Source organism: Ctenopharyngodon idella, chromosome 21, assembly GCF_019924925.1.
Source record: "Ctenopharyngodon idella isolate HZGC_01 chromosome 21, HZGC01, whole genome shotgun sequence".
Lineage (NCBI taxonomy): Eukaryota > Metazoa > Chordata > Actinopteri > Cypriniformes > Xenocyprididae > Ctenopharyngodon > Ctenopharyngodon idella.
Window position 1 is genome coordinate 24,512,885 of NC_067240.1, and position 14,291 is coordinate 24,527,175.

General features: G+C 35.3%; 1 protein-coding gene across 3 annotated transcripts in view; it reads left to right on the top strand.

Annotated features, from left to right (window-relative positions):
- The window catches only part of ebf1b (EBF transcription factor 1b), a 150,841-nt gene that overhangs the window by 89,666 nt on the left and 46,884 nt on the right, over nt 1-14,291 (top strand). For all 3 annotated transcript variants that reach the window (XM_051877919.1, XM_051877918.1, XM_051877916.1), the window contains exons 7-8: nt 8,498-8,579; nt 12,632-12,773. In XM_051877919.1, coding sequence (XP_051733879.1) covers nt 8,498-8,579; nt 12,632-12,773 — 224 coding nt within the window. The remainder of the gene's footprint in view (nt 1-8,497; nt 8,580-12,631; nt 12,774-14,291) is intronic.

A 14,291-nucleotide genomic window follows, 5' to 3' on the forward strand; every position in this document is an offset into this window, starting at 1 on the left:
GACCCCCTGAGCAAGCCCCCAAAATCAATCTTGCTCTCATGAATTATTGAGTTGTTTGCCTTCAGCCTTTTACAATAGACACTAAAGGAGACCTGTCTCACTCTTTTCCTTTCTCTCTCAGACTTTTTTTTTTTTTTTGCTCTCTCTTTTCTCTGTTTCTATCATTGGGTTGGTTTGTTGGGGACTCTGTCAAAGAGGTTTCCATAGGTCAGGTCATCTTTCCTGCCAGGTGAAAGTATGGACTGTGTGTGTGTGCTTTTGACTGAAGAGTCAATTTCCTTTTCGGTCAATGCAAGATGCTGCCTGTAATAAGGATGTCAAAACCAGTACTTTTAAGTAACACTACCAGTTTCTATAGTGAGTGCGGCCATTTGTAAGTGGAATTTGTAAGCTTCAGTTATTTTTAGCTGTACAAAACATGCTGTTTGATATTGCACAATGGTGCACTTTGTGATTCTTCAAGTCATTTACCTACTCTAAAAATGCTGGGTTAAAAACAACCCAATTGCTGGGTTTGTCCATTTTCAACCCAACTTGGGTTGTTTTTAACCCAGCATTTTTTAGAGTGTATAGCGGCTAATGAATCGATTTAATACAAATAATTTTTATTTATATATTTAAAAAAATACATTATAATTAAAATAATACTGCATCAAATTACAAACCGTCAACATATTAATTCATAATCTACTTGTGTTTCTAGTTCAAGCAGTCATATTAGCTCCAAAGAAAAGATAGTTGAACTTAGCAGTCCAACAAGACGCCTTGTTATAGAATAACTGTGTCTACAACACAGAATATAAGCATGAATATGATCCAGGTGAACCAGTCATCAACTTGATTTCCATATCTCCTGGGACCTCTCGGTTTGATTGACAGCTCTCTGTTCCCACACTGGGGTGAGCAATTACCAGTCCTGCATATTAAGAGTTGCTTGTGTAAAATGATTCTCCCGCGTGATTTTCTTCTTCTGTGTTGTATTTATGCATATTTGAAACTGAGAGAGAGAAATTTAATCTATAAACATAATAGCAAGTGTTAGCAGTGAGTCAATCCACTGCAGTGATTTAATCATGTCATGATATCATCGTTTGAGTGACATCACATCTGGTAATTGTGGCACACCCTTTTTGAGTCAGAGTACTGGCATTTGAAGGAATAGTTTATCCCAAAATGAAATCATCATCATGTCATTCCAAACCCATATGACTTTCTTCTTTGAAACACACGATGAGATATTACTAGAAATGTTTATGATGCTTTTTCCCACTGAAAGCATACAGTGGCTATAGCTGCCATAAAAGCACCAAAAAAGTGCCTAAAAAGTACAAAATGGTCTGCATACATTAAAATATGGCTAGTATTACACCAGGTTTGTGTTCATAAACAAATGAGAACCAATGATATTTGATGTAAACACCGCAGATTTGGTGCAACACATCTTCATAAACCATATTGTATGTGAACGAGATTTTCATGATTTGTTATAACAACATTTTTTCTTTTGTCAAATCAACTTAGATAATTAATGTGGTTCAGATAACGCAATATTTTGAGTTTCTGTTGATTAAACCAATCGCCTTCATTGTATTATCTCAATTTTTTAATTTCAATAAACCCAAAATTTTAACTTTTAAGTTTAACCAGCAATTATTTTTTACAGTGTAGTATTTCTCTTGGCATGACAGTATTGACACTGTTGCCACAGTGGTATCATGTGACTGCTGCTGTCAGCATTGAACTCTCACCACTACATCAGCAGCCAGTTCTACAGTATTCAACTAAATTATTGATCTATCATGTTTAAGTATATTTTTCATGTTTGATTTCAATTAGCATGTCCTTTTTGTACATATTCCACTGCTGTAAAATGAAATGATGTGTGTAAATGCTTATATTTACACTTAATGCATGTTATAACTGCTTTATTACTATGTCATAAATGTGTAATAACACAACTCAAAATCTCTTTATAGAGATTTGGGCAATAGTAAAAGCTATAATTTAAAGTATACAGATCTGAATAGTTCGAGAGGCTGAGAGTGATAGAGACCAAGCAAGTGAGTTCAAGGAGAGAGAGAGAGAGACCCAAAAAATACAAAGAAAGTGGATAGGGAAGACCCCCCTTTCCCAATCTCTCTCTCTCTCTCTCTCTCTCTCTCTCTCTCTCTCTCTCTCTTTCTGATTCACTTGGAAGTGTGCGTTAGCCCTCATAAAATATTAATGTTGGTTGTGCTCAGAGCCATAATTGCCATCTCAGCCCGTGAATAATTTATGCTGCTGTGCTGTTCACATGGGCTCATTTACTCTTGGTGTGGCTCGCACCATACAGAAATATGGCACAGGCAACTATGGCCGCTGCTTTGCATTTAGTAACCAAATTAGATTACCTCATGAAAAAGCCTCTCACTCCTCCTCTTTCATCATTATATCAGCCCTCCTGAATTTTAGGAAATGCAAAAACCTGCTTCTTCACCGCCAACTACTTGCAATCTAGTTTAAGCAGGCGCTAAATGCGCTAAAATATAGTGCTGTGCTGTGAGTGTTTAAATTATGCCATTGTGATTCTTTTCAGCATATTCTCTCTCTCTCTCTCTGATTTTTTGTTAATTATAGACATAATATTCACAATACTACCACTTGGCTCTGTTATGTTTAAAAAGTGAAGTTTGAATTTAGTTTAAAACGTGTTTACATTTATTGGTTTATTGATCATGGCAGCTGCAGAGTGTAATAATATAATATAATATAATATAATATAATATAATATAATATAATATAATATAATATAATAAATATAATATAATTAGTGCTGTCAAAATTAGTGCGTTAATGCATGCAATAATTTTTTTTCAGTTTAACGCGTTAAAAATATTTACCATAATTAACGCAGCATTAGCATTGATTTAGCAATATAGTAATGTGTGATGCATATTACGGTGTCTCCATGCCTTTTTCCACTGACGTTCTGAGTTGTTCAAAGCGTTTCTAAGGATACTGATTTTTAAAAGGCAGCTGTCTGACTCGTGAAGGTGAACATGGTTTGTGTAACATTAGCAATACATTATTAGCTGTTTGATAACATAGTCAAGCAAATCACTAATCATGTCCGACGTTGTAAAAAGCGATACCATTGTGCAGCGTTTACCTCAGTAAGTTGACCGAGTGGATCTCTTGAGCTTGTGTGAGTGAGTGGAGGCGGGGCCAATTTATCATATTCATAGATCCGTGTATATTAAATGAGGCAAGGGTGTAGAGTTACATTCAAGCTATTTTAAGGCATTAAGAATTTTTTTTTCACAGGAAAAAATGTTTAAATATGTAATTTTGGTGATCAAAGATGAGTTTTAAGGGATAAAATTATTGACTACAGGGGGACTTTAAATGAGTTAAATAAGGACTTAAATTAACTTACCTTGTGAGAAAATGAGATGCGCATCAGATCCGCGTCATGTTCGGCAGTGGCAGCTCTTAAAGTGACAGCAGCCTAATTAACCATTAATGTTAATAAAAGAACAAATGTAACAGAGAAAATATTAGCTTTAATAAGGATTAATCTATGTTTCATTTAGAATTTATGCAGTGAAAAATTGTTCTAGGTAGGAAGGCCACAGGTAAATATGACATTTATTATAATGGGTTTATGTGAAGATTGTTCTAAGTTCACTTAAATTTAAAGTTTTTATTTTTTGAAGACTAATAAATGTTTAAATTCATAGCTTGCAGTCATACTGTAATGTTGAATGTTTATAATTAATGTTTAAAGAAATCTATTTCATCAGTACCAGTATTAGCATCAGTGATACTGGCCTTCATTCATAAAAAGATGCCATTAAACAAATATTTAAAATGTACTGTCTTTAAGTTGTTTCTAAATTAATTTGGAGAGTAACTGTGAAATTATTACAATATAAAATATTTAAAAAACATATTAAAAACTCGCCATTAATTACAGAAAAAAAATTGTGATTAATTAGTAAATTTTTTTTAATCGATTGACAGCACTAAATATAATATAATATAATATAATTTTCTACACAAGACAAATAAAATATACATGGGATAGAAATTGATTTTGACTAAAGGAATTCATTGCTTGTAGTTTGCTTTTTGTCATAACCAATTTGATATTTTAAAAGAAAAAAGGGTCCCACTTAATATTAGGTGGCCTTAACTACTATGCATTTACATTTAAATTAATCATTTGATACAATGCGCTTATTGTGTACATACATGTTTTACATTGTACTTTTATTAAAAAAAAAAAAAAAACCTGCATGTAATTACATCTGTAATTATTTTCTGTAATAACATTTATAATTAGAACCTAAACCCACCCTTAAACCTACCCATACCACCAAACCTGTCCCTAACCTTACCTGTGTCCGACCTCAATAGCAGCAAAAGTGTTTTGCAATACTATATGAACACAATAAATGCATTGTACTTATTTTCTGATGTAAGTACATAGTAGTTAATGCCACATAAGTGGGACCAAAAAAAAAAAAATATATATATATATATATATATATTTTTTTTTTTTTTAAATAAATAAATAAACAAATAAACATACTAATCTGTTGTTGTATAAATTAATTGCATTAATGTATTTCTAAACAAATTAATAGATCTAGGCAACAAAATGTGCAGAAGTTTGTGGGCCCACTAATATACAATAAAGACCCTGAATAAAAATTGAGGAACTGCTTCATTCTCATTCACTCTTTTTTTCCCACTCCATTAAGGACATTTGTTTTATTTGGTGTATCATCTTGTTTTTCTCATGAATTCATCAGCAGTGATGTATTGTGATCTGCAGTGTTACAGAGAGGTCACAGGTGTCTCACTGTTAGCTTGTGTAAGTAAGTATGGCTCCAGACTCAACCCCTGTAGTAATTGGCCTTCATTGGAGTGCCCTTAACTGAAGACGACAGCAAGGTCCTTTCAATTATAGAACTGTAGGGTGACTGTGAGTGAGTGTGTGTTCATGAGATGATCCACACACACCTCAGTGCTCTTCGCTTTATATCTGGGCCTGTCGGGCCACATTAGGTCAAAAGTATTAAGCAGACTCCTGATATTAACCTGGCACATATCAAAATGGATATACACACAAACGAACATCTACAGTAACACTTAATGAAAGAATGCCAACAAATGCTACTAGAGATTTTCTGAGAACTATCTTACCTTTTAATTATTTATGCACAAATTATGCATTCTCCTTGACAACTTAAGTTGATTTCAGTCATATGATATTAGAATGTTGCTATGCTAACTGTGCAACTTCAACAACTTTAATAAGAATAGAAAATCACAGCACACACAATTGTTATTAAATTATTTAAAGGCTTGACACCTCAGATGAATAGGGTAAAAAATTAACTAATTGATATCATCATAGTTTCACCAGTTGATTGATTACAAGAATTTCAAAGTTTTCTGAAATGCTTTGTTTAAATTTGCAAATGAGGTATTGTCTAATTAAATATGCACAACAATTAGTATACATTTTCAGAACAGAAATCTGAACTTTGGATGAAGCCAAGTTTAAAATTCTTTCATTTTGTTGACTTATTAAAGGTTTTTACTGAGGGATTTTGGATATCACTTTTTATCACTCCATATATCAGAAAATACTGCCAACAGCTGAAAAAAAAAAAAAAAATTTTAGGAACAAAATGTTGTACAAAATCAGAAAACTGATACCCCTCTATAAAAACCATCAATATATTGGAATAAAACAGAAAAGTGTGGTGTATATGAAGTGAAGATTTCAGACTCATGACAAAAAAACTTTAAGTATGTATTGTTACTTTAAATCTACCGGTGCAACTAGATTAAGTGCAATAAATTAAAAATTAAAAGTATATTTTGGATATTTTCTTTCCAAACAACACGTTATGAAAAGCCAAACAGCCCAACATCTCAAATTTCAACAATGTTTTTGCCTGTAGTGTCTTGCCTTAATAAACTAAACTATTTTAAGTGATACTTTTCAGTATTGAATGAAATACGAGTATATTTTTCACAGTGCCTTCTGGGATTGCCTTCCCTGTGAAGGATAAATGTGATTCTGCCTTCAAATTTGGCTAAAATGTTGAATCTTAGGAGGCAGCATAATTAAGTTACGAACCTTTTGGAACAGCCTTTGTGTTGCGATGATGCTTTTGGAACAGAGCAATCGTGGGTGTGTTTGAACAAGTTATAGAAAGAATAGCTGATTCATTATATAACATTCAGTGTCATATTGACAAAGGAGACAGACAGAATTGCAAACAAAGAGGCAAGAGAGAGAAATACATGAGAAAAAAAGGTCCTGACAGACGGGTATGTGCCATGGCATTATCCAGTTAGACACACACACTGTTTCTGTGCCAGTCAGAGCAGCTGGTATTGTGCTGTTATAGCTCTAATGCCAGTCTGTGAGTGAAGGGTTTGTGATAGTGCCCATGAATGTGCCCGCTTTCTGCTTACCATGATTATGAGAGAGATAGACATATTTTTCTGTTTGGATGGGAGTCTGCGTGTGTGTCTTTGAATCGGCGATCTGTCTTAGCAGCGTTTCCCTGCGCGACAGATGGACGCTCCACATTTCAGCACACTGCCTGTTGCTGTGTGTGTTTGTCTGTGCATGCGTTTGTGCTACTGAACTTTTAGGATGTGTAAAAACTCATACACAAAAAAATGTTCTCTGATGGTTAAGTTCAAAAACTTTTTTTTTATGAAGAACCTTTTTTTGTAGTATAAGGTTATTTAGACATTGAAAAGTTCTTGATGTTTGATGTCATGTGGTGTAACCATGAATTAAGAAGTATTCCCTTACAGCTTGAATATTCAATAATGTTTTTAAAGGGGCGGTTGATTATGATTTCACTTTTTTAACTTTAGTTAGTGTGTAATGTTGCTGTTTGAGCATAAACAACATCCGCAAAGTTACGACACTCAAAGTTCAATTCAAAGGGAGATATTTTCTTTTAAAGAATTCTCTGTTTAAGGACTACAACAAATGGCTGGTAGGAACTACAACAAGCTTCTTCCTGGGTTAGTGACATCACTAACCCTAAAATATACATAAACCCTGCCCTTTAGAACATGCAACAAAGGGGGTGAGGCCATGTTGGGCTGCTTTAGAGAAGAGGAAGAGTTGTTGTAGTAGAGTGTTGTTACCATACTGTCATTTTACGCCGGACTGCTTCACAAACGAGGGTCAATTCATCACTGGATTTGCACAAAAGATCAGCATGACGGCACATGCTAGTCGATGAGTTGAATCAACTCCACAGCAACTACATACATTTATCCACTAACCATTCAGAAACGTCCAGTTTCATTCTAAAAGTTGTAACTTCTTCCTGAGTCTCTCCATCAGTGTTTGACTCCGGTTTGAACAATGTAAGGCTGAACACCGTTACTGACAATCCTCATTTTGGCTGCGTGAGATTCTCCAGCTTTGTTGTTGTTGAGCAACTAAAGCACAAACTGTTGAAGCTCCGCCTTCTTTTGGAAAGGGTGCCGGGAGCAGCAGCTCATTTTCTTTTAAAGGGACACACAAAAACGGAATGATTTTGCTCTCACCCAAATAGGGGTAAATTTGAAAAGCTACAATAAATGATCTATGGGGTATTTTGAGCTGAAATTTCAGGCACATTCTGGGGACACCAGAGTCTTATATTACATCTTGTGAAGGGGCATTATAGGTCCCCTTTAAATATATTTTTCAAGTTTCAAGGGTCTTTTCAAGGGTCTTCAGGGATCCTCACTTAGATATGTTTTTCGGTGTCACATTAGTTGCACCACATGACGTTTTATATACACTAAGTGTACATAGCCTGTCTTGTTGGCAAAGGCTATTTACACTAACTCTGCTCACCAATGTCTGGTTGTGCCACACAAGATTAAAAAAGATGCACGCCACTCAACGTCTGCAGTGGTGTAGGCCATAGGGAGTAGGGTGCATGGAAGTAGCTTTTAATGCGATCGACCCGGGTTCATATCCGCCTTATGCCGAACTCGCTCTTTTCCCTTTTCCCATCACGATTCAGATTGAAAAGACATTTATTTTCAATAAAAATGAAGAAAATATTTGAAAAGTGGAAATAAAGTGCCTAACAAGTGTTTAATAATAAAGTATTCATCGGGTAGGGTTAGGGGTAGGTGTAGGGAGGGCTTCCTGTTTCAACAAGAAATACATCAACATATAAGAAAATTGCACTCATCAAACTATTTGACAGGATCTTTAAAGCACCAGTACATAGATGTTTTCTTAAAAACTAGAATCAAAGGATCTTTGTGGAGCTTACAAAGGTTCTCCTGTGGCATCAGGAGATTGGATTGGATCTGTCTAATTTCACTGTCAGAGGTTTGGTAAACTGGAGACCTGGTCAACTGGCCCATTTATGGTGTTTAAATGTTTTTTTATTCTGTATTAGTGTTTCAGAACAATTAATGGATTCCTTCAGTCCACCGCTAACCAACCATTTCTGCTCTTTTGCAGGTTTTTTCTCAAGTTTTTCCTGAAATGCAATCAGAACTGCCTGAAGAATGCAGGAAATCCCCGGGACATGCGACGCTTTCAGGTAAACCGTTTATCTTTTAACCTTTTCATTCATTAGTCTGTTAATAATGCGCACTTTCCAACCACCCATCCTTCCAACTCACTATTTCCAAACCTCAATGCCTGTTTTTGCCGATCTGGTCTGGTCCTGTTTTATAGTGTTTAGATCAGTGTGAATTATTTAGAATAATTGCACCCACATTTTATTTAGTTTTTTATGTTTGAGTATACTTTGTATTCCTTTCTCTGCATGTAGTTTTAAACTCTTCAGCATTTGAAGGTGTTAAAAATCTGGCTCCGAGCCTGTAAACACACTCTGCATAATTGCACAACAGTGTCACTCACGCAGTGCGCGTGTGTTTGAGTGTGAGACATTGAGTAAATAACCTATCACTGCTTTGCAAGAAACACAAGACCTTGAGCTCCAGTCATTCATTGGTATGTGACCCTTGCTGCTTTCACAAGCACTCTCACACACACGCACACACACACTTTCACTGTCTCCTGCTACTGCCTGTTAATTAGGTCTTCACACTGTTCCTACACCCATCAGACAACTGGATCTGTAAAAATGACCTTAATTTTCTTATTAATCAGAATCAGAATCTCTGAGCTTATTGTGCACAGCTCATCTCTACACAAAAAAATGGAATGAAATTAATTGAAATGCGGCTGAAATGAATTTTCTTTTCCTGATGGTGTAACCAAGGCCATGTGGGCGGGGAAAACATATGTTGACCAATAATATCAAAGACAACCTAATCAAAGCCTATTGGATGAAATAAAGCCCCACCCTACATTATTTCACATTGAATAGTCTGTTTCTCCTGAAAATGTCACATTTTGGAATTGCAGTGTTGGTGTTTTTTTGTTTTTGTTTTTTAACTTACTTTTAAGTTTTTCAGCATATGTAAATGCTCATTGTTGCCTCATTCATTTACTTTTTATATACTGTGTTATGAGAATGTAAAAAAAATAATGTTATGTAAACTCTATATTTGTGCAATATATTCTAATATCAGTATTCTACAAAATGGAAGGACTGACTTCTTGAGCTTCATTGATTTGAAATTTTTTCTATATTTATCTTATAGTAATTTGAGTGGAAGTTAAGTATGACAGAATTTAAATGTAAGTGAAATGGTAAATCATACCAAAGTAATTGTCATCATTATTTAAGGAGTAATTTATTGAGCTGGCTTAAAAATTCTGCTTTCAAAATATTGGCCTGTTTTGGATCAGTATTGTGTTGATGTAAGATATTATCTCAGCAGCTGTCTGTATAGTTCTGTCAATAAACGAATCATCAGCACTCTATGAGCGAAACTCAGAGTGACTGTGTAATTAGCAGCAGAACGCAGTCATTTTTTTTTTTTTCACAGCAAGCACGCAAGAATGCACGAGAGAGACTTTCCATCACACACACAATGTGATGTTGTAGTGCTGTGCTGTTTCTTTTAAAGCTCCCAAATAGAAACAAATGAGAGACATATTGACATACAGTAAGGGAACAGAGATGTAAATTTAATGTGTTTTGTGTAGCTCAAATGGACTGGTCAGATGTAGTATTGGAAGTGGTAAATATATGAGCTCATATTGAAATTTTAGAGGAGGAACTTGTGATTACAACACTGTAATCCTGAATAAGTTGGGCTAACACAAAAAAATTTAGGTAATCAGTTACACTGATGTTCCCAATTTTAAGTAAGCATAACTATCAAGTTCTGAGTTTGTAGTACTCATGCATGTTAATTGCTCTTAACTGGAAGTACCGAGTTAGCTAACTCATACGTTTTGATAGCAATTAACAAAAGATTAATTAACTTTTTTTATTTTGAGTTCTTGCAAATCAAACTATTTACTTCACTGTCATTTATTTAACTGTAAATAACGGTGAAGTAAATAACAAAGTATCAAAGTTGTTTACTTCACTGTAAAACCTAATAAGTTATCAGATCTCCAAATATGAATGATATTTTTTTAAGTTAAGAAACTCAAAGTTTAAGTAAGATTTTTATTTTGTACTCATTCATGTTAATTGTTCTTAACTTGAAATATTTAAGTACAATAATTTATACATTTTACTTAACATGATCAGGTTATCTAAACGTAAATATTTTGCTAGCTATTACAAACTAATTCAGAAAATGCTAACTTGTTAATTTGGTAGCATGTTAACAATAGCATGATATAGCACTTACTGAATGAGTACAGTAACTTAAAACATGTAACTTACATGGTTTCAAACCAAGCAGCATGCACCACTTGTCACCATGATGGTAACTCTCTAAAAACCCACATTAACAGAAACACTTCGAAATTAGCATAACAAAACATTAATCACTACTAAATCTCCCACTTAACATTAATCTTGCACAAAAAAAAAAAAACATTATATAACACTTAATTTTAGCATTTACTCTCCCTTTCGTGTGCCGTGGGCAAAGTATGCTGGGAAATAAAAAATCCCAGCCCAGTTTCAGTTAAACTGAAGTTAGTCTAAATTAAAAGAAATGAGTTCATACAACTCAAAACAATGAAAGAGTTCAGTTTACTTGAAATATGTCAGTTTTGTGAACTCAAAAGAAAAAGAAAGTTCTAATAACAGTTAATTTAACTGAACTAATTTGTTTAATTTAAGGTTGTCCTACTCAAACCAATTAAGTATTTTGAGCGTTAGGGTTTGCAGTGCTTTTCTCAGAAGAAAAATCTGAGAATCAGGAGAATTAAGCAAGAAATCACCATTTGAAAATGTTAGTCATGTCAGTAATATTGTGATATTAAAGGGAATCAAACCCATATAAACATCAAGCTCTGTGAGCATTAAAATAGAGAGATAGTGAGCGATAAAGACATGGAGAGAGAAAGAGAATAAAACAAGAGTGTGTATGATTAGCCACATCCCTCAGAGACTTCCTCACCAAGTCCTTTCTTTTTTGAAGAGGCAGAATTTCCACTCAAAGCTCAACAGCAATTGAAATAAGAGGCTCTACGTGGGGTACTAGGGGTCCTCTGTGGCTTAAGAGGGCCCGTTTGTGCCACTCATCACAGCAACCTCAAACACTTATTACCTTCTTGCCATTGTCTCAGAGCGCTCGAGAGCTGCCCGCTTTTTAATTGAATTAATCTGAGCCAACCTCTATCAGCAATCAATCGGAGAGAGCAGGGCATTGTGGGATAGGCAGAGAGGTGTGTTTGTGTGCGGTGTTAATTAGTGTACAGCATGGAAATTATTAAAGACTACGAGTGCTTTAATCAAGGTGCCGCTGGTGATGTGCTTCAGTTCCGGTTGATGCCGCTAGTGCCGCAGAAATTACACACTTTTTTGTCACAAAAAAATGGTGAATAGGATTTACTTTGAAACCATTTAAAGGGTTAGTTCACCCAAAAGTGAAAATTATGTCATTAATTACTCACCCTCATGTCATTCCACACCCGTAAGACCTTTGTTCATCTTCGGAACACAAATTAAGATATTTTTGATGAAATCCAATGGCTCAGTGAGACGTCTATTCCCAGCAAGTTAATTTACACTTTCAGTGCCAAGAAAGGTATTAAAAACATACTTAAAACAGTTCATATGAGTACAGTTGTTCTAACTTAATATTATAAAGCGACGAGAATACGGGAATACAAGAATCAGCGGCTCGGAGCGCCAAAGTCACATGATTTCAGCAGTTTGAAAGATCCAAATCACTGATTCAAAACAAAAGATTCGAAGCAGTGTTTTGAAATCGCCCATCACTAGATATTGTTGAAAAGTCGTTATTTTGTTTTTTTGGTGCACAAAAAGTATTCTCGTCTTTTTATAATATTAAGTTAGATCCACTGTAGTCACGTGAACTGTTTTAAATATGTTTTTAGTTCCTTTCTGGGCACTGAAAGTGTAAATTAACTTGCTGGGAATAGAGGCCTCACTGAGCCATCGGATTTCATCAAAAATATCTTAATTTGTGTTCCTAAGATGAACAAAGGTCTTACGGGTATAGAACGACATGACGGTGAGTAATAAATGACATTATTTTCATTTTTTGGGTGAACTAACCCTTTAAGCCCTCTGCCCTTCTTTTACAGGTGGTTGTGTCGACAACAGTGAGTGTAGAAGGACACGTTCTGGCTGTTTCAGACAACATGTTTGTGCACAACAACTCCAAACATGGCAGAAGAGCTCGGCGACTGGACCCATCAGAGGGGACGCCGTCATATCTAGAGCACGGTGAGTTACTGCGGATTTAACACAGGCAGTTTAGCAGATAATTGTGATTGTATATTCTAAAGTGTTTAAATGAATCAGTTCATTCGGAAAGTTCATTTTTTTCATTTTTTTTTTTTTTTTGCCTCTTCATCCCAATTGGTTTGCAACAGGAAAAAAAAAAAAAATAAGAAACAGCATCAGACAGAGTGAGATGAGGTTGGTTTGTGTATGTACAAGGGACCCTGACAGATCATGTACATTCACACTGTGTTGAAATATGCAGTAAGTCTCTGCAAGCCTCTGACAATAGCCACACACAAGACTACATTTTATTAATAGTGTGTTGATACAAAATCTTAAACTCCATGCAGTATGTGTGAATGAGTTGGTGAGAGAGCTAACGTTTAGCTGTCTGAGTCGTCCATGAGCTTTGGCCCTTTAAGTCACTTCTCCAGTGGTGCGGAGAGAGTAAAAGATGAAGCAGAGATTAATTAAAGCACTAACCTGTGCCCTCCCTCATTCCTTTAACCTGTCTGCAGAAATGACTATGGCGGTGTTTAATTGAATACAGAGGATAAGAATTTTGCATAATGTTATGGCGAGAAAAGGGAAACAGGCAGTGTGTTATAACTTCTGCATACATTAACTGATTTGGATGAAACTTCAGCTGCATGTTTGTTGTAGGAGGCCGATCACATGGATGTGATTATTGTGATTCAAACTCATAGTGCCACCAACTGGCAGCAGGAAGTGTGTCACTTTCAAAAATGCTTTGAAATCACCCTCTTATTTATTTTTATACCCGATTTGCTTCAAAATTCATCAGTATAATGTCAAAACATGGTAGATGTAGACAAAGTCCCTTTAAGACAAGTCATTTCACTCGGCGGCCATCTTTGAAACGCCTCTCGGGCATCCAAGTGCAGCTCCTATCTCTTTGAATGGGAAAACATCAAATTCTCCAAAGCTGTTTGCCAAGCTTTCGATTAAATTTCATATTTGAAATCACCAATGAAATCTGACAACAACTGTCTCATAAATTTTGTTTATAAATGCTTGAATCATGACAAAAAAAACTGTATTTTTCAGGCTGGATCAAGCTAATGCGCATGCGCTGTCCTAAATGCGCGTCTCTTGTGTCTTATTTCAGAGGTGCGCGTCTGACTGTTTCTATAGAAACCGGAGCTTCTAACGGCCGCTGCAGTGACGCAATGACTTTACCAATCGGTTATTGGCTCTTATTTAGAAGGCGGGACTTATTCCGCCATATTGCGCATTGCACTTTCTCCCATTCAAAACAATAGGAGTGACACGTCTTGTGTTATTCTATAGTCTTTGATGTAGACCTGTGAAAGGATTCTTGATATCTTAAATACTGTTTCCATGGCAACATGTCAAACTTTAATAATCTTTTTGGGAGGTTTTGAGACTCTTGACATGCTTCAAATTGCATGAAACTCGACACACACATCAGAGATGTCATCCGATAAATTAAATCCAAATGCAAAGATTTTTAAGTATAAGGCAGAACCATGGTAA